This window comes from Typopeltis vanoorti, chromosome 5 (assembly GCF_054136105.1).
Source record: "Typopeltis vanoorti isolate ZY-2024b chromosome 5, IOZ_Tvanoo_1.0, whole genome shotgun sequence".
NCBI lineage: Eukaryota > Metazoa > Arthropoda > Arachnida > Uropygi > Thelyphonidae > Typopeltis > Typopeltis vanoorti.
In genome coordinates, this window is record NC_143553.1 from 44157627 (window position 1) to 44176609 (window position 18983).

The 18983-nt window shown below is 34.8% G+C and overlaps 1 protein-coding gene across 4 annotated transcripts in view; it reads left to right on the forward strand.

Annotated features, from left to right (window-relative positions):
- LOC150106348 (rhotekin-2-like) overlaps window positions 1–18983 on the forward strand; it is a 237269-nt gene that overhangs the window by 40412 nt on the left and 177874 nt on the right. The window contains exon 1 of one of the 4 annotated variants that reach the window (XM_090392388.1): window positions 7811–8187. The exons of 2 other annotated variants lie outside the window; for them this stretch is intronic. In XM_090392388.1, coding sequence (XP_090248514.1) covers window positions 8050–8187 — 138 coding nt within the window. In that variant the 5' untranslated portion in view covers window positions 7811–8049. Of the gene's footprint in view, window positions 1–7810; window positions 8188–8793; window positions 8834–18983 lie in introns of those variants that run through there. One more of the 4 variants, XM_090392391.1, reaches the window with a different exon arrangement.

Here is an 18983-nt window from a genome sequence, read left to right on the forward strand (position 1 = left end):
TGTAAACAGTTTGTGTCGGTTACTGCTGATGTTAAGCAAAAATTAAGGAATCAGACTCCAATAGCGAGTCATCTAGGTCTTTCTACAGATATTGCAAATGAGGAGAAACTTATCCATTATGTGATGCATAGATCAAAATCGGAGGCGGCATTGGTTTACATAATTCCTCCAGAACTCTGATGCAATTACTTTGATAGATGAGAAAATGGAATAAAAAGTTCTTGTCATGGAATACTATTCATTAGTTAGCAGGCAGTGGAACAGAAGTAGCATGTAACATGTTGAGAAAAAAAAAAAAAAAATGGAATAGTGGCAAAATTAAAATGATATGGCAGATCTTAAAAATTATTCCCTATAATTTGAATTCTGCTGTGTTTAATTCTATTAGAGATATATCATCATCATCATCAGCCATTGTCGATCCACTGCTGGATGAAGGCCTTTCCAAGATTACTCCAAAACTCTGTCCATGGCTCTCCTTTTCCATGTCACTCCTGCAAATCTGATGAAATCATCAATCCACCGTGATTTAGGTCGGCGTCGTGGTCGTTTTTCCTCTCGTGGAATCCAACCCAGTACTTCTTTTGTCCATTGCTGATCTTGTCTTCGAGCAATATGCCCAGCCCATTGCCAATTCAGATGTTTTACTCTTCCTATGATGTCAGACTTTGGTTTGATTTCTTATCCATTATTCCTTTTGTTATCCATTCTTATGATACCAATCATACTTCTTTCCATACTAAATTGTGTTGTTCTTAATTTTGAATTTCCTTTGCATTCAGTGTCCATGTCTTCCTATACAGCATATGTCAGTATAGGAAGAATACACTGGTTAAAAATTTTTCTCTTCAGGCATAATGGTATTTGGCTTTTGAATATTGAATGTAATTTTCCAAATGCTTTCCACCCAAGCATCGTGCACCTTTTAATTTCATCAATAATATTTTGTTCCATTGATATCTGTTGTCCTAAGTATATGTAATGATCTACTTGTTTAATTTCCTCGTTATTGATTTTTATTATTTCTGGTTGGACATAGCTATTGAACATAACTTAGGTCTTCTTTAGGTCTGCTGTTCTGCTAGTAATTTAGAGCTCATGGATGCAAGTCTGTAATTCATGTGCAGTTCAAGTAAAGATAATTATGTCAGCTGCAAAGTTTAAATATCTTCCATTTATCTTCAGACTTTTCCCTTCCCAATCAAGAAGTGTGAATAATTCATGTGCAGTTGAAGTAAAGATAACTATGTCAGCTGCAAAGTTTAAATATCTTCCATTTATCTTCAGACCTTTCCCTTCCCAATCAAGAAGCGTGAATATTTCTTCTAGGTATGCTGTGAATAATTTTGGAGATATTGTGTCACCCTGTCTTATACCTCTGTATTCCCACAGTAGAGATGTTTCCATTGAAATGAATTGCTGCTGTGGCATTGGTGTATACTGATGGTGTTACGTCCCTATTCTATCTTACGATTTTGTTTGTCTTACAAATTGCCTTCGTCTATATTCTTCTAACTTCTACTTTCAAGACATCACCAAAATTTCTACTAATATCTGAGTTATTGTTCCCCGTAGTATCCCTAGTATTTGTATTTTAACTGCGCCCTTTGGGATATTTAGTTTAGGATATTTTATACATAAACAGAGAAAAAGAACTCAAATATCTGAAAGTGTAACTATTGCAGTCGTGACACTATTTCTTGTTACTCAACATTAATTCCTTAAACTTCCCGTTTCGTAACATTAATCCCCCGCGTGATTAGGCTCGAATGTTTCTAAGCGGTGCATTGGATTAGCGATATCAGACTTTTTTTATCATTAAACAAAAGGTTTATTATTTCTCTAAACATGGTACATATCAAAATACTCAACTAAATTACTTACACACTAAAATTAGCTTGATACAAGTAGTTGGGCTATGATTCGACAAAAGTTACTACGATCATGCCGCCACAAAATTTCATACAAAACATGAATTCACATAACATGGACAAATCAGATTACCACACACTATTAGATCATTCAACTTCAAGTACACTAACAAAATCATTAACTACTCTAGCACATACCTATGACAATTCCGATTCTCTACACATCTCACTAGGCATTCAAATTCCTCAGGCTACTTGATTACTCAATTCACACTAATCAAACTCAATATTAACAAAACCATTTACTTCATTAACACACTACTATGTCATTAACTTTCCTTTTACAATATAGTAGGCACTCAAGATTCTTAGGACAATTAATTATTCACAAATTATCAACACTAGCTAACTCACTTTTAACACTCTCTATCAAATTCTAAAGTCCTATTATAATTTCTCCCTAATCACTTTAACAGTTCCGTATTAAGACAATAGTACCTATCACAAACAACTTCTAGTTAACATAAGACAAAATTCACAATACCTTTCTTTAGCTTCACCTACGGGCCTTTACCTTCTACTGAACGAACTTGCATGCATAACTTCTTGCAATTCAGGGCTGTATAAACATCTGCGCGGTCGGCTGTACTATCCGAAACGAGGACATCGATATTTTCACAGCTTCCTATGACTCTATGGTATATTTCGCTTTCTACATAGGAATACGGGAATAGCTTTCCCGCTCACCTTCGATTCCTTGTTGTGGCATGAGGATATAAGCCATATCTCTCCACTCAGGAACACCATGAAATCCACTAGAAAACCAAACTAAAACCACCGCGACTATCCAAACGTTTCTTCTCCTCTGGCAAAAGGCAGAAAGGCCTAAAGCCTCCTTGACTATCTAAACGTCATCTCCTAAACCCAAAAGAGCCTACTCTTCTCAAAAAGCCACGAGGGGGGGGGGTTACCAACCCTTTTATAGCTGCTTCCCTAACGGCGCCCTTTCTTACTTATTTTTCCCGCCTCCTACTTGTTTTCCGTATGTCTACCAATTGGGTAGCATTTTGATCGGCAGTTTCGTAACGAAGTTTCTATCCGGGTATAGGCCCTAAACGATATTCCTTTATTTCTCTTGTTAGCCTCTATCTTAACCCCCTTTTAAACCTTTTCTCAGAATTCTACTTAATGCTTAATCTGTAGCCTCTTACATAGCGTATTTCATGACTCATTCTTTTATACTTATGTACTTAACTCTTTCATTCTTAATCGCATTACTATATTAATTCTTAGTTAGCTACTTATTTAATACAAATTCCTTGTTTAGTCATAATACATCTTAATACATTCTTTTCTTTTGTTATCTTAACTAAACAATAGACCTTTACATTTCACTCAATTTATACTGGATGCAAGAATATTTTATTAATTAAATTATTCCTTTTATGCAGGGGTTTTTATTTATGTTATTTATTTTTTTATGTTACACCATGATAACTGAGAATGTTATATTCTCAGGATATCAGGTGTAACAATGGTTCTGATGTAGGGCTCCTCCACTTGTTGGTTTCGTAATGCTTTAAGCATTGCGCAAGTTTTAAGTGAATCAAAGGCTTTCTCATAGTCAATAAAACCAAGACATAGTGGTAATTGATATTCATTACACCGTTCAATAATCTGCTGTATTGAAGGAGCTTTAGTACAGTCCACTGTACTAAAGCTCCTTCGAAAGCCTCTGTTCTTTTGGTTGTGCTAGGTCAAGAGTCGCACAAAGCCTATGAGCTAAGACTTTTGTAAACCCTTTGTAGACTACTGATAGTAGACTGATAGGTTGGTAGTTCATCATCTTCTATCTCACCTTTTTTATGTATCAGAATTAGGGTAGCCTTCTTTCATGTTATTGGTACATCATTTGTCTTCAGGCATAAAGTAAATAGTTTAGCTAAGAGTTTTTAGATTATTTCTCCACTTGTTTCTAGAAGTTCAGCTATAACTCCATCCTCACCTGCAGCTTTCCTATTTTGGGAGCTTTGGATGCTCTGCATAACTTCTTCTGGTAGAATTTTGGTACTTCAGCTGTTTCGTAGTTGTCTTCTTCTTCATTTAATTCATCATCCTGGTATAATATTGAGTAGAATGTTTCAATTCTTTTTGCTATAGCATATCTATTTCTGGTGATGGTCCCATCTTTTAGTTTGACTGCAACCATCTCTTTGCTGTTCATCAATTGCTGTTTGGCTTTTTTGAGACTAGGTTGTTTTCAATTGTCTGTTGTATGAATTTACAATTAAATTTTCTTATTTCTTCTGTGATACGTTTTCTGATTGTTTTGCACAATTCAGTGTATTCAATTTTATTCTGTAGGTTTATTGATTCATTTCTCTTCGTTTCTTCATAAGCTGTTTTGTTTCTTTGGAGATTTTGTCCTGTTTCTGTTCTGTGGTACCAGCTATTTCAAGTGAGCATTGTAAAAAGTTTTGGATGATAATGTCATTACTTTCTGATAGATCAGCATTGTCATCTATAATAAGATTTATTGTTTAGTTTGTGTTGGAATATATCTTTTTTAAAGATATATATATATATATATATTTATATAGTTATATGAAATAATATACAGTATTAGATAATATATTATAATTTAACTAGTGGGCTACGCCTCCTACGGCCGCCAACCCCAGAGTTCCTTACTGGTAGTGTAGGCCGGTTCTCCTTGAATTCTGATGACTCGAATTTTGAAGACTCGACACTCAGGGTAGCCCCTGAGTTTCAAATAACTTGACAAAAAACGTTTCATAAAAAGGCTTATCATTTTATATTATAGAGTAGATAATATAAATACATATACAGTATAGATATATGTATACACGTCGGTGCCAGGTTATTTTGTGCCCTAGGCAAAGTTTACAAGTGTGCCCTTTATTTCATAAACTAAAATGTTTCTAATTGACATTAAACAAAATAAAATTGTCTTTCAGGTTAAATTAATATGGCTTTTTTTATTTTCTTTTTTAATTAATTTGAAAATTCTCTGTTATAATTCATTTACAAAAAAAAAGTTATAAAATACCGAAATTTAATATTTTAAAATATTTATCTTAACTGGATTTTAAATAGCGGTAAGTTCAAATCATTTAGGTAAGGAACAAAAAATAACCAAGAGTTAAATAGTGTGATGTATGAGGGATAAGGAAAAAGAATCGATACCTAAATCATATATCACTATTTAATTTTGATATTTTAGTAAAGTATGAATAAAGCATAGCTTGAAGTTTTGAGTCCCTTCATGGCTTCCGCTCTAGGCAACCGCCTAGAGCGGAAGCCTTAATAGAAGTGCATCTTCTATTAAGGCTCTAATAGAAGGTACACTTACACGCGCCATCTTGGATCCACGGTCGCATTTGTTCGAGCTCTTGATTTTTTTTTAGAATTATTTAATCGATTGGATAATTATTAAACTATTTCATTTTATCGCTAGGTTTATAATTATCGTTATATGCTCAATTCAATACTCACTTCACAAAGTCTAGAACAATCTGTTGGCTTTTATTCATCCAGTACGACGACAATTCTGTAGCCATATTGCCCTCCTGTCCTGATATCTTGGAAATCGATAGATACTGAATCCTTTAGAATGCCTGTTTGTACAATTTGAAGCAGAATACTCCCCCATTTCTCTATAAATCAAGAAAATCAAGAGCTCGAACTGACTGTGGGCGACTCTCAATCCAATATGGCGGCAAGTTGGCGTACCTTCTATTTAGAGCCTTAGTTTGGATTAAGGAAACTCTCCAACCTGTTTGGTTAATCTATATAATTAAATTTTTCCATTTTGGCAATAAGATTGTCACGTTTAGCATTAACTAGTGTAACGCTTTCCTCTTTCTTTGTTTTTAACAACTGCAACAGCAGCAGTGCGAAATAAGTTTAGCCTGCAGCTAATCTCCTTGTTCGATACGCCATCCCCACTAAATTTATTCATTTTAATCTTAGTATCTAATATAATAGGTTTACGATTGGACACAACAGCACCGTACTTTGAAGTTTGGCAGTCATTATTAACAACAGTAAAGTAATAGTTATAAACAGTTTATAATTCACAGCGAAACTCGAAAACACAGAGATGCACGAAGTTGTAAACAAGCAGTTCACGAAAACTGTGCATCGGCGATTTACGGGAGCATCACGTCGCTAAAACAGTCGTATAAATGGTCATTGGGCATAACCAGGGGTTGAAATGATATTGAACCAAAATGTTCCTCTCGAAACAATTCAAAAGGAACCTTTCTCTCTAATTGCCCGAATTAATAATCTCGGATACACTTTTTTTTTTTTATTTATCCAGATTAAACAGTTTGTTCCTCTGAAGATATATTTCCGGGTCAGATCAAAACATATTCCCTCTCAGAAAATAATGTGCGGTCTGAAAAAACAGACACGCGCACACTATTTTCTGAGAGCGAAATTTTTTGCTCCAAGCCGAAAATATATCTTCAGAAGTGTGTGTCGGACAGAGCATTATTTTATGAGAGTGAATTTTTTTGCTCCGAACTGGAGCGTTTTATAAGAACGGGGTGTGGGGGGGAATTCGCTCCTCTCGATTAAATCCGCAAAGATAGACAACCTAAACGTCAAATATTTCAGTAGGATAGAACTATATTTACAAAAAAATAAAAATAAATAAATAAAAAATAAAATAAAATAAATATATCGTTCCATTCCATGGTCATAAGTGAAAAGCGTCGGTTAGCTCCAGATTCACCGAACCAACTTCTCAACCACTTTCTTCATTTATCTTTATTTATTCTTTATTCTTCATCTGCACTTTGGAACAGTCTTCGCATATCGCGTTCCTCAACGAATATAACCTCCAGCTCTTAAAGAAACATTAAGATTTTGTCCTTCTCTGTAATCATTTTGTCCACATTACGGCACTGTTGTGTTATAGGTAATGAGATCTCGTGTGTGTGTGGGGGGGGCGATATTAAAAATATCTTGAACGACTTGCTTACATTTCTCTTATCTAGTATTGACGAAATTATATATTATTGATACTGACAAAGGGTTATCATTACTTTTAATGGAATAGTATATTTTCTTATGTTTTGTTGTGATCATAAGCTTAAGATTGAGCACTCCTGACCTATATATAATGAGCGTGTTCAGAAGAATCACTCTTGAAAGCAAAAAAAAATATTCTTGAACTTTAAAATGTATTAATACACGTCATTGTTACATTTACGTAACCTTGTTATTTTGTAACTTTCCCCAGACGTTCGGGTTGGCACTTTGGTGGTTTTAGGTATATTCAAGCAGTAATGCAGTGCGAGTTTAACTGCCCTTATTGGTCTTCGTCAGATGTTTCTTTTGCTAGCGAAGCAGTTGTCCTTGACATCGAATTCATTCGTTAGCGGCGTGGTTTCGCGAATGTTTGCTTCTGAAGAGATTGAGCCGGTGTTCATCGATTTCTTTTGTAAGTTTAATTTGTTGCAAGTTATTTTTTTAACATCACAACGCGCTTAGGTGTACAGTGCCTCCTTATTCAGATTGGGATTAGAATCGATCATTTCTCGAAATTGTATAATTAGTTTTCTGTATTGAAGAGTGAGATTTCTCATGAGAAGTTGCAGTTTGGATCATATATTCATGAAAGTGCTCCATTTCACCTTACTAATATAACAAATCAGCAATGTGTTGATTGTTGGAAATATGCTAATAAATAAAAGCGGCAATTTATTTAATGAAAGCCAAGAAAAGTGATATCAGTTTGATTAACTTCATATAAAGAGTCGAGGAAAGGAATGAATCTTCCTGCGTTATAATCAGTCCTGCATCTCAGTGCAAGTGATACCTCTTCATCGCCATCCGGTGACAAGAGAAAGCAATCTGTGTTCTGTGCCAAGATTTTTCCAAAATAGTAACGACACCTATAGTAACTAAGTGCGGCGTAGTAAAAGTGCAAAATATCTGTCCTCTTACCTAGTCAGGCATTTTACCTTTTATTCAAAGTAAGGTATCGCTACAAACTCTTCGCAATCTGGAGTTGTATACTATATTATGTTGCTGCATTGGTGACTAGCATTCGAAATCGGGTTACTACACAGCAATGTTTTTGGCGTTGTGGTAGTGTTTAAGTGTGGACTTGTAGACATAGACGCATATGATACATTGATCAAGAATGAATTCTTGCTTTCGGCCATTATTACACCAAAGACTTTTCTCTTCTCACACTTGTGATACCCTGCTTAGTAATGCCAGGCTTGTGATCCAAGATTTGGATTTGTATTTTATTCGACAAATAGCGCATAGTTTACAGGTGAGTTTGTGTCTGTGTGCGTGCTCCCAGAACCGTTTATATGTATAGACAATAATGAAATTGTCTCATTTGAATGAATATTTGTATGGTTATTTGCTAGTAAAGTTACGTTTCTTTTATTTTGGTTCATTTTAGGAATAGCAGTTGTCACCCAATCTATTCATGGAAATGTTAATCTTATCCCTTAAATTTTGCTAATGATAGATCACATTTTAAAATAAGCCATTTCATCCAATTGACTTTTTATTGATTAATCTTGATAAGTTACGAAATCGCCATTTTTCTTTACATTTCTGGATATTGAAATTCAGGATATTTACTGATATAAGAGGACTAAGTTCTCATCTTTGAATCTGTGATCAGTAACCATTGAGAGTACAGGTAACCCTCGTATAACGCGGTCTACAAACTGTAGTAACCCTTTGTCTTTTCATATATTTTTCAACGCGCGACTTAAAAATCAAATTTTATCTTCATTAAATTTGCGTCTGCCGTATCACGCATGTAGTTATAAGTAGCGAATTTTAGCACGCAAATTGTTTACCGTATAAAGTATTTATTGTTGAAAATTGTCTCCTTGTTCTGCCAGGAAAGCTCATTAAAAATCATAAGTGTGTTAATCTCAAGCTGAGGACTTTATTTTTTGGTGAGTTACATACATTGCATATATGTAATGCTTTTCTTATGTAAAAAAAAAATATTTTTTATAGTAATGGCCACTTAGAGCGCTTTTGCGGTATACGCGTTTGCTAATAGGGATAAACCCACCCACTGTAAACTGCCAAGGTAACAATTGAACAAGACTGAAGATACATTCGGTTTCGATCAGCACATGAGACTCAGCCTTCGCGAACTTCTTCATAGGTGCTCCAATCTCTTCAATAGTGAATTAATTGATGGGGAAATAGATTTAAATTAGGAGGAACTGGTACAATTAATAAATGACTTCGAACCAAATGGCGTGGAAAGTTCTGCCGTAGATTCTAATTGTGATGAATCCATTAAAGAATTCAGTTTAAAGAAATTAGCAGAAGGAATGGACTTAGCAAGAAAGTTATTTTATGTATAATGATCTCTCAATGGAGTGCTCCGGAAAATTCACGAGACAATTGGATATTTGTTTAGTTCCGTATTATGAACTTAATAAAAAATTGCAGCATAGTGGTATGCAAGGTCTTATTACTGACGTCTTGATAACTAAACCAGCGAAGTATGCAATGAGAATTATACAAATGATGTCCAAGAGATTTCAAGTGATGACGACGTCCGACCACTCGTAATAAAGAACATGTACGAAATATTAGTTTTGAAGATAATGATGACGATTAAAATATGTACTTTATTTTATTTTGCCTAAAACATTTATGCGTTGTGTGCAATGAAGTTTATGTACAATTTGTAATTTTTATAATTTTATACTGTGTATTTGTTTCATAGTTAATGTTTTCTTAACTTACATAAATTACCTGAATTAAATAAAAAAATATTTTTGTTGGATATGTCATTGTTGTTTATATAATTAAAAAAAAAACGTTTTCGGAACATAACCCTACTTTTTCTACGGGACCTCGCATAACGCGATTTATATAACGCGTCATTTTTGTGGACCCTAACATCCGCGTTGTACGAGAGTTACCAGTATTTCGAAATAAGACATGTCAGATGTTTGTGATTCTCACTCACAAAAGGTTGTAAACTCGTAGTATATCGTGGGTGGACTAAGGGTTTTTTCCTTCTCTTTTTTGTATTTTTATTTATTTTTTATGTAATCCGGAAATTCTACTCTCTAGACTAAACATGGAACTTTTCAGTCGCTTCTGGCCGCAAATAAGCAGGAAAATGGTCTCAGACCGGGCGATAATATTCATCTCCCACCCAAAGACAATAATTATAAGCATAAACTTAGTCAGTTAAGGTCAGACAACAAATCACTACTTTACAAATCAGTCATCAGGTTAATACTTGACATATGGATCACCAGCCTGAAATCACACATCATTCTGTTACATCAAAAAGCCCCAAACTGTCCAGAATAAATGCTTACGCATGACTTTGATGCACCTTGGTTCATCAGAACTCACAACTTCGTCGAGAGACTGACATTTCCGATATTCTCACATTCCTACATCATATTGCTTTCAAGTATTTTTCACAAGCAGTACCCATGCCCACTTATTCGAACTTACAGCCGGTTATAGAACGATTACGCTAACCGCTCTCCCAGTCAAGCCAACAACTATTTATTGTGTTGCGATTTATCTGTTACGTTTATTGTTATCTACGTGAGATATACTTCTTGCATCTTATAAGTCATTGTATAGAAATAGTCTCCGTTTTTATATATATATATCTATATATATACATATATTTTTTTTTTATGTGCGTCCACCACTTCATTCATAGGTATTTTTCAACATATCAAAAATAGCAAACAATGGACACGAAGACATTTCTCATTTGTGAATTGTTAGTATGATACTGTTACAGTAATCCCTTGATTATTGCGTCATTTTTTTCGATACCCAAATTCGATTAGTGCACCTATATACATCTTAAAAATAAATGTTACAGATTTTAAAACTTTTATATCTATACATTTTTTATGGCTGACTAATTTAAAAAAATCACTCACCAGAATGAAATCATTTAGTTACTGATTTAAAACATTTACGAAGTTATTTTTAATGGCATACTACACTACTTCCATGTACGCTATATGTATACTATGTTCCAAATTTTTACCGCCAAAATTTGTCGTCTGCTAATTGCATAGCATTTTCCTGATCATATCTCGTACCTCCTTTGCAATTATTTTCCTTACATCTTATTTTGAAGTATTTTCCCAACCTTTCATCATGAGTAAAAGAATTAGTGAGCAAAACAGTGAAAGTGATTCGAAAAGTAATCTCATCGGAAGAAAAACTTGAAATAATAAAGAAAGTGAACAAGGTGAGTCCAGAGCAAAGATAAGACAAGAACACAAAAATGGGTGAAGCAACTATAAGAGCAATTTTAAGCAAAGCTGCTGAATACAAAGTATTATAATTATTTCGTATCCAAACACAAGTAGTACAGTAGTAAGTGATACAACATGATTTACAACAAATTAGGATACATTACAATGAGATTAGCTTAGATTTGGTAGGCAAATTATACAGGGAATAATAATTAAATATGAAAAAAAGGAAACTATACATAACTTACAATAAACAGTATTATAATGATTGAATTAGAGAGCCTTCTTTGTACAGTGATCGAAGATTGTAACCAAAAACGGATCCTGCTAAGAACTGACCTTATTAAATCAAAAGCATTAAGTCTCTTTGCAACCTTGAAAGAAAGGGCTATCAATGATGGAAAAGAAGAATTCCACGTTAGTGCTGAGTGCTTTGAGAAATAGTCTACATTCATTTCTAATCACAGGCAAATCTGCAAGTGCCGATAAGGAGGTGGCCGCAAATTATCCAGAGATTTGAAGAAAATTGTATAAGAAGGGGGGGGGGGCTGTTGTGACCAACAGTTATTTAATGTTGATAAAACTGGCCTTTTTTTTTGGAAGCCAATGTCTTCCAAGACTTTTTTGGCTAAATCAGAGAAATCTCAGCCTGATTATAAAGTTGCAAAGTCGAATAAAATTACTGCTAGCAATATGCGATCCATTTGGAAGCACATTCTTCCACATTGTGCAAATGATTTTAGAGGCTTTTCAAAGAATCTAAGTTAATTAAATCTCATTCTGAGAAACAGCGATTCCGACCTGCTAAATTTAGATGCACAGCGGGAAGATCTTGAAGAAAATTTAATCACTGACAAGCCTAAAGTGATTTCACAGAAACAAATTTAAAATATTTTTCGTGCAACCGAAACTTTTAAGTAGTAATGCTTAGAAACTGGCTCTTGTGAAGAGAGAAGCAGTAAATTTGCAGAAGAGGCAGTTGTATGAAAAAAAAAAAAAGAAACAGAATGCCCGCCAGAATAATAGATTTATATTTTGAATATGTTTTATTGTCTTTCAGTTTCATAGTTTTCCTTTAACTAGGCCCTGAGACATACCCTAATTCTTTTATAAAAAAAATCAAGGGTAAAAAAAGAAATTTGAAGGACAAATTATGCTTTTTTTCCATAGGTTATTATACTCGATTAGTGCGTTTTCGATTAATGCGCCTATTTTAAAGAGCGCACTAATCGAGGAATTGCTGTACTTTAATATTAGCACATTTCTCGTCGTGTTATTTAGGCCTCCACATCACAGATAAACGTTTAATTGTCTCGTCGAATAGCCATACGATTTTGTCTTACCTTAAATAGTGTTACAATGCATATACATTTGTATATGCACAGTCTGTCCATGTTCAATTAATGCGTATTGGTAGATTGACCAGCCCATTGAGAAAGCAAGTTAATTTCATGTTGCAGTATACTTGTAGTGTAGATTCATTTCATTTGGAGGCCTGAAATAGAATTGAAATTATATATATATATACACACATACATACAGGGTGGCCATAAAATAACTTTCCCTCTTTGGAAGCATCTGCAGCTAAAACCAATAAACGGAATGAGACCAAATTTTATATTGAGACCTTTGAAGGCATGGGGAGATTATTTCCGCAAAAAAAAATTAGTACTAAAAGTCGACGAGAGGGGGAAATTTTGGCGCTGGCAGAGTCGAAAGCAGTCAAATATTTGCAGTAAATGCAGGTAAAAAGGATTATGCAAATTTTACTGTGTGTACGTCACAGTAGCTCCACCAATTCCACTAAAAAGGGATTGGGAACAGTCAGGCAGTTATTCGAATGACTGACAAATTGTGCTCAATATGCATCCTACCTTGCCTCAGCATGCTTTACTTGTTAAGTTGTTTTTAACTTAAACAGTGCAATGTCGTAGCAGCCCTTAGGGAATTTAGAAGGCTTCATGCTGGTGGTGTTCCCTACTTGCATGTCTTGAAAGAGAACATAAAATGGCCTGTGATGAACATCCAATCCGACTCCTTACACTCAGCAGCTGTAGAGCATGTCGTACACCAGATGCAATTTGTTGTACACAAGAAAGGTCAGCACATTGAAAATCGTGTATGTGATCCAGGGGACCCTGATTTTGATGAATAAAATATTATTTCCTGTGAGTTCAATCACTATATTAATTTCTGTGTATCTCGCAAGTTGTTGTTTTAGTTTAATTATTATTATTATCATTGTAACGTGCCACATATCCAGCTGGAATGAGTGATGTGGCTGTCGCTTACACCGTCGAAATGTTATTATTCCATTTTATCTGCCTTCAATGCAATTATCTGCTTGTTTTTGGCTCTGTCAGCTCCAAAATTACCTGTATCGGCAAATTTTGGTACTAAATCTTTTTTTTTTTTTTTTTTTTTTGCAGAAATCATCTCCCGATGGCTTCAAAAGTCTCAATATAAAATTTGGTCTCATTCCATTTATTGGTTTTAGCTACAGATGCCTCCAAATAGGGAAAGTTATTTTATGGCCACCCTGTGTGTGTGTGTGTGTGTGTGTTCATATTTATATATACTGACTATAACCGGGACTAGAATAACAATTAAATTTATTCAAAACGCAACATGTTTCATCGGATTGTCAGACTTCTTCAGGTGTGGGGACATAGAAAGCAAATAAACACTATAAGAAACATCGTATCACTATAAAAACGACTATTATAAAATTCAGTTAACTTTGAATTGTAGCTACAGTCCGTGTTGAAGTTTTATTGTTAGGCAGCTGTGTGCGCCTGATTTCACGAGTGTGCCAATATCGGATAGCAGAGCTGAAAGAGTCCAGTAGATTATAGCTAAGGTTATTATTTATGTGATGAGGGTCCATAACAATTTCCTTAGACTCGACTATGCGGCGCTCCACCTTGTCACGGCATGTTTGAAGTTGTCCAGTTTATCTCATGTTGACGGCCTTCGTCATTTGTGTTTACTGAAAACAGTACAGTATCAGATGCACACAGCTGCCTAACAATAAAACTTCAACACGGACTATAGCTACAATTCAAAGTTAACTGAATTTTATAATAGTCGTTTTTATAGTGATACGATGTTTCTTATAGTGTTTATTTGCTTTCTATGTCCCCACGCCTGAAGAAGTCGGACAATCCGATGAAACATGTTGCGTTTTGAATAAATTTAATTGTTATTCTAGTCTTGGTTATAGTCAGTATATATAAATATGAACATATCCCAATTCTGAGTTAATACTACAAATTGTTATCATGCCTGAAGAAGTCGGACAATCCGTTGAAACATGTTGCGTTTTGAATAAATTTAATTGTTATTCTAGTCTTGGTTATAGTCAGTATATATAAATATGAACATATCCCAATTCTGAGTTAATACTACAAATTGTTATCATATCCCTTCTGATGGGTATAATTTCCAACCTACGAAAGCTTATGAGAAGACACTTAATAATATTGGACTCGCTATCAACAGACTTATCTTCCTGAAACGTTGTAAGTTCACTTCTATTATTCCTAAATTCTTGCAATTCAGAGAAGCCATTACTTGAAAAAGCACACCGAATCTACCAAAAAGCAAAACTAGAACTTTTAGAAGAGAGGATTAACGATACCAAACGTAATTTAGCCCTTCTCTTTTCTCAAAAATCATCTTTAGAAAACCATTTAGCGACCTGCTTAGACTGTGTGTCATGAATCACGTTCAAGAAATTAGTACACGTCAGGCATTACGATCTCAAAACTTACACAAACAAGCTTATCAGAAAGTTTAATTTGCTAAAGACAACACAAGAACAACCAACCCCTAATAATCTTCATGGAAGAACTAAAATATTAGTGATAAACCAATCGTCATATGTTCTAAATCATAATGAAGAACAAATTCTTGAAAAAGGTCTCAATTTTGTCCTTATGCCTAAAACTATTCCCAAGGAACTGTTTTTAACTAAGATGGAGAAAGTTGCATCACTACTTCCTGTTGCAGACGCCACTTTACTTCGCATGGAAGCAATACTTGCGATTAACAATGCAAGACCTCCATCTGACAACATCTCCCTTGGTGAAAGGCTAGTCATAAAAAGTCTTAAGAATAACAAAGACGTTATCGTACAAGCTGACAAGGTCAACGCAACTGTGGTGCTAAATGAAACAGATTACCATGAATAAGCCATGGCGTTATTAGAGTCAGGTACATACTTGGAAATTGAGAGAGAGAGATCCAATGAGGGAGATACATAACAAAACAAACAACCTCTTACAAAAAGCCACAGAACCTTCCACAAAACATATGCCTTGCCGCTCACTCTTTACATCCACTCATCCCAAGGTTATATGGTCTCCCAAAGATGCACAAGGAAAACTGCCCACTGAGACCAATTGTAGATAGTATTGACTCGCCTACCTACAGCTTATCTAAGTTTCTGGCTTCATCTTTAAAAGGTTTTACAGGAAATTCTTCTTCATATATAAAAAACTTAACGGATTTCGTCTCGAAAATCAGGAATTTAAAACTCCAGCCTTCAGATATCATGGTGAGTTTTGATGTGGTGGCTCTCTTTACAAATGTTCCAACTCGAGAGGTTCTTGATATTTTAAAGAACAAGATTTCAGAAAAGATGTTTTCCTTGCTATCACATTGCGTTCACTCCGGCTACTTTCAATACGAGAAAAAAGTTTACAAACAAAATAAGGGATTGGCAATGGGCAGCCCCCTGTCTCTTATATTAGCTAACATTTTTTTTTGAAGATTTCGAACAAAAGGCAATCTCCTCAGCTACTCTAAAGCCAAAAATTTGGCTGAGATTTGTAGATGACGTATTTCTTATCTGGGAACATGGCACTGATAACCTTCAATCTTTTTTAAATCATTTAAACAACTTCTACCAAGATATCAAATTAACAATGGAGGTTGAAGAAAATGGATCTCTTCCCTTCCTGGAAGTATGACTTACTAAGACATCTGATTCTATTAAAATCTCAATCTTTAGAAAATCTATACACACAGATAGATACCTGCATGCGTCCTCACATCACTATCCTGCACAGAAAGTGGGTATCATCTCAACCCTAGCACATCGTGCCAGATCTATACTGTCAGATGATGAAGAGCTAAAAAATGAACTACAACATCTATAAAGAACCTTTACAAGTAATGGCTACTCATCGAAAACTATTACTAAGCATCTATACCACCGCCATCAAAACAACTCAGAAACACAAGACAACCCCAAAGGTTATATCTCCTTACCATATATCAGCTCGCTCTCCACAAAACTAAGAAGAATTTTACAAAAGTTCAACATAAAAACCTGTTTCTCTACTCATCCTAAACTAAGATCGTTAAGCAAATACAAACAAGCTCACAACCATCTACAATTCCCAGGAGTGAACAAAATTACGTGTGACTGTGGGAAGCAATACTATGTCCAAACTGAAAAATCCATCCTCCTACATCTGGAAGAACACCAGAGGAACATTGCCTACAAAAGAACTAGAGTAAGTGCCCTGTCAAGCAATGTACTGTTTTCAGTAAACACAAATGATGAAGGCTGTCAACATGAGATAAACTGGACAACAACTTCAAACCTTCATATATGCCATGACGAAGTGGAGCGCTGCATAGTCGAGTCTAAGGAAATTGTTATGGACCCTCATCACATAAATAATAATCTTAGCTATAATCTACTGGACTCTTTCAGCTCTGCTATCCGATATTGGCACACTCGTGAAATCAGGCGCACACAGCTGCCTAACAATAAAACTTCAACACGGACTATAGCTACAATTCAAAGTTAACTGAATTTTATAATAGTCGTTTTTATAGTGATACGATGTTTCTTATAGTGTTTATTTGCTTTCTATGTCCCCACACCTGAAGAAGTCTGACAATCTGATGAAACATGTTGCATTTTGAATAAATTTAATTGTTATTCTAGTCTTGGTTATAGTCAGTATATATAAATATGAACATATCGCAATTCAGAGTTAATACTACAAATTGTTATATATATATATATATATATATATATTCATTTTTTAAATTAACTGACTTAAACCCGAGAATTATAACAGACATTTATTTGAAAAAAACGCAACATGTTTCGTCAAAAATGACTTCTTCAGGAGATAAGAACATAGAAAAGATAATAAAAGACACTTAAATTAACATTGACACACTCCAAAGCTATACAATTACAAAGTCATAATATTCGACTGTAAATTACAGTTATGAGCTTGAACTACAGTCCGAGTTAATGTTCTATTGTTGTGCACCTGTGCGTGTGTGGAATCACGCGATCTCCAGTATCTAATAATAGAGTTGAAAGAGTCAGCCAAATTATAGCTAAGATTATTATTCAAATGCAAAGGGTCTAAGGTGATTTCCCTTGACTCGACAATGCGGCGCTCTATTTCATCATGGCAGACGTGTAGGTTTGAAGTCAATGTCCAATTTATTTCATGTTGGTGGCCTTCGTTGTTCGTGTTTATTGAAAGCAGGACATGGCCCGACAGAGCAGTTGCTCTGGTTCTCTTATAAGCAATGTCTCTCTGATGCTCTTCGAGACGTAGTAAGATAGATTTCTCTGTCTGCCCATAGTAAGGCTTTCCGCATTCACAAGTGACCTTGTATACACCTGGGAATTGTAGAAGGTTGTGAGGTTGTTTATAGTTCTTGAAGCGTGATATTATTTTTGACAGAGTCGAGAAGCACGTTTTTATGTTAAACTTCTTTAGAATTCTGCTCAGCTTTTTGGATAGTGTGCTGATATATGGCAAGACGATATGACCTTTGGAGTCGTCCTGTGTCTCTACGTTGTTACGTTGACGTCGGGATAATTGGTTGTTAATACTTTTTAGAGAGTAGCCATTGTTTTTAAAGGTCCATTTAAGATGTTGTAGTTCCTTTTTCAGTTCTTCTTCATCTGACAGTACAGATCTTGCACGATTCGCTAGAGTTGATATAATACCCAACTTTTGCACTGGATGGTGATGGGAGGACGCATGCAAATATCTGTCTGTGTGTGTTGGCTTTCTAAAAATAGAGACTTTAATTGATTCAGGCGTCTTGGTGAGTTTAACATCTAGGAAGCAGATGGAACTATTTTCTTCAATCTCCATAGTCAATTTTATATCTTGATGGCGGTTGTTTAAGTGGTCGAGAAACTTGTGAAGATTCTCAGTACCATGCTCCCATATGAGGAATATATCGTCCACATATTGAAGCCAAATTTTTGGTTTTAAAGTAAAAGAGGAGATCGCCTTTTCTTCAAAGTCCTCGAAAAAAATGTTGGCTAACACAGGAGAGAGAGGGCTTCCCATAGCTAATCCTTTGACCTGTTTGTATAGTTTTCTCATATATATATATATATATATATATGAGAAAACAAAATCATTTGCCCACCCATGGTACGAATGTATTATAAGTTTACAATAATAATAACATAAATAAAAATTCGTCGGATGGAGACAAAAAAAAAAAATAAACTTATCGATAAAATAAGTAATGGATGTGATGCATAGAGGAGCTAAATATTTATCAATTTTTATATCTCTTGAAAAACTACACCTCGTGTACAGAATGGAATATATCATTTAGTAAATACTACCATGTCTTACTGGTGTTGAAGATTTTCTGAGATTAATGCAGTAAGAGGGAGGAATCAAAATTTGTGGAGTTTTTCAGCTGACCTGTAGAAACACAGACTGGCACGAAACCACATTCCATTAACGGACATAATAAAATCGCTTCTTAATCTTAGTTTTGAATGTTTTCTTTAATAACTGGAGAAAACTTATCATTTCTCCTCCCCTTA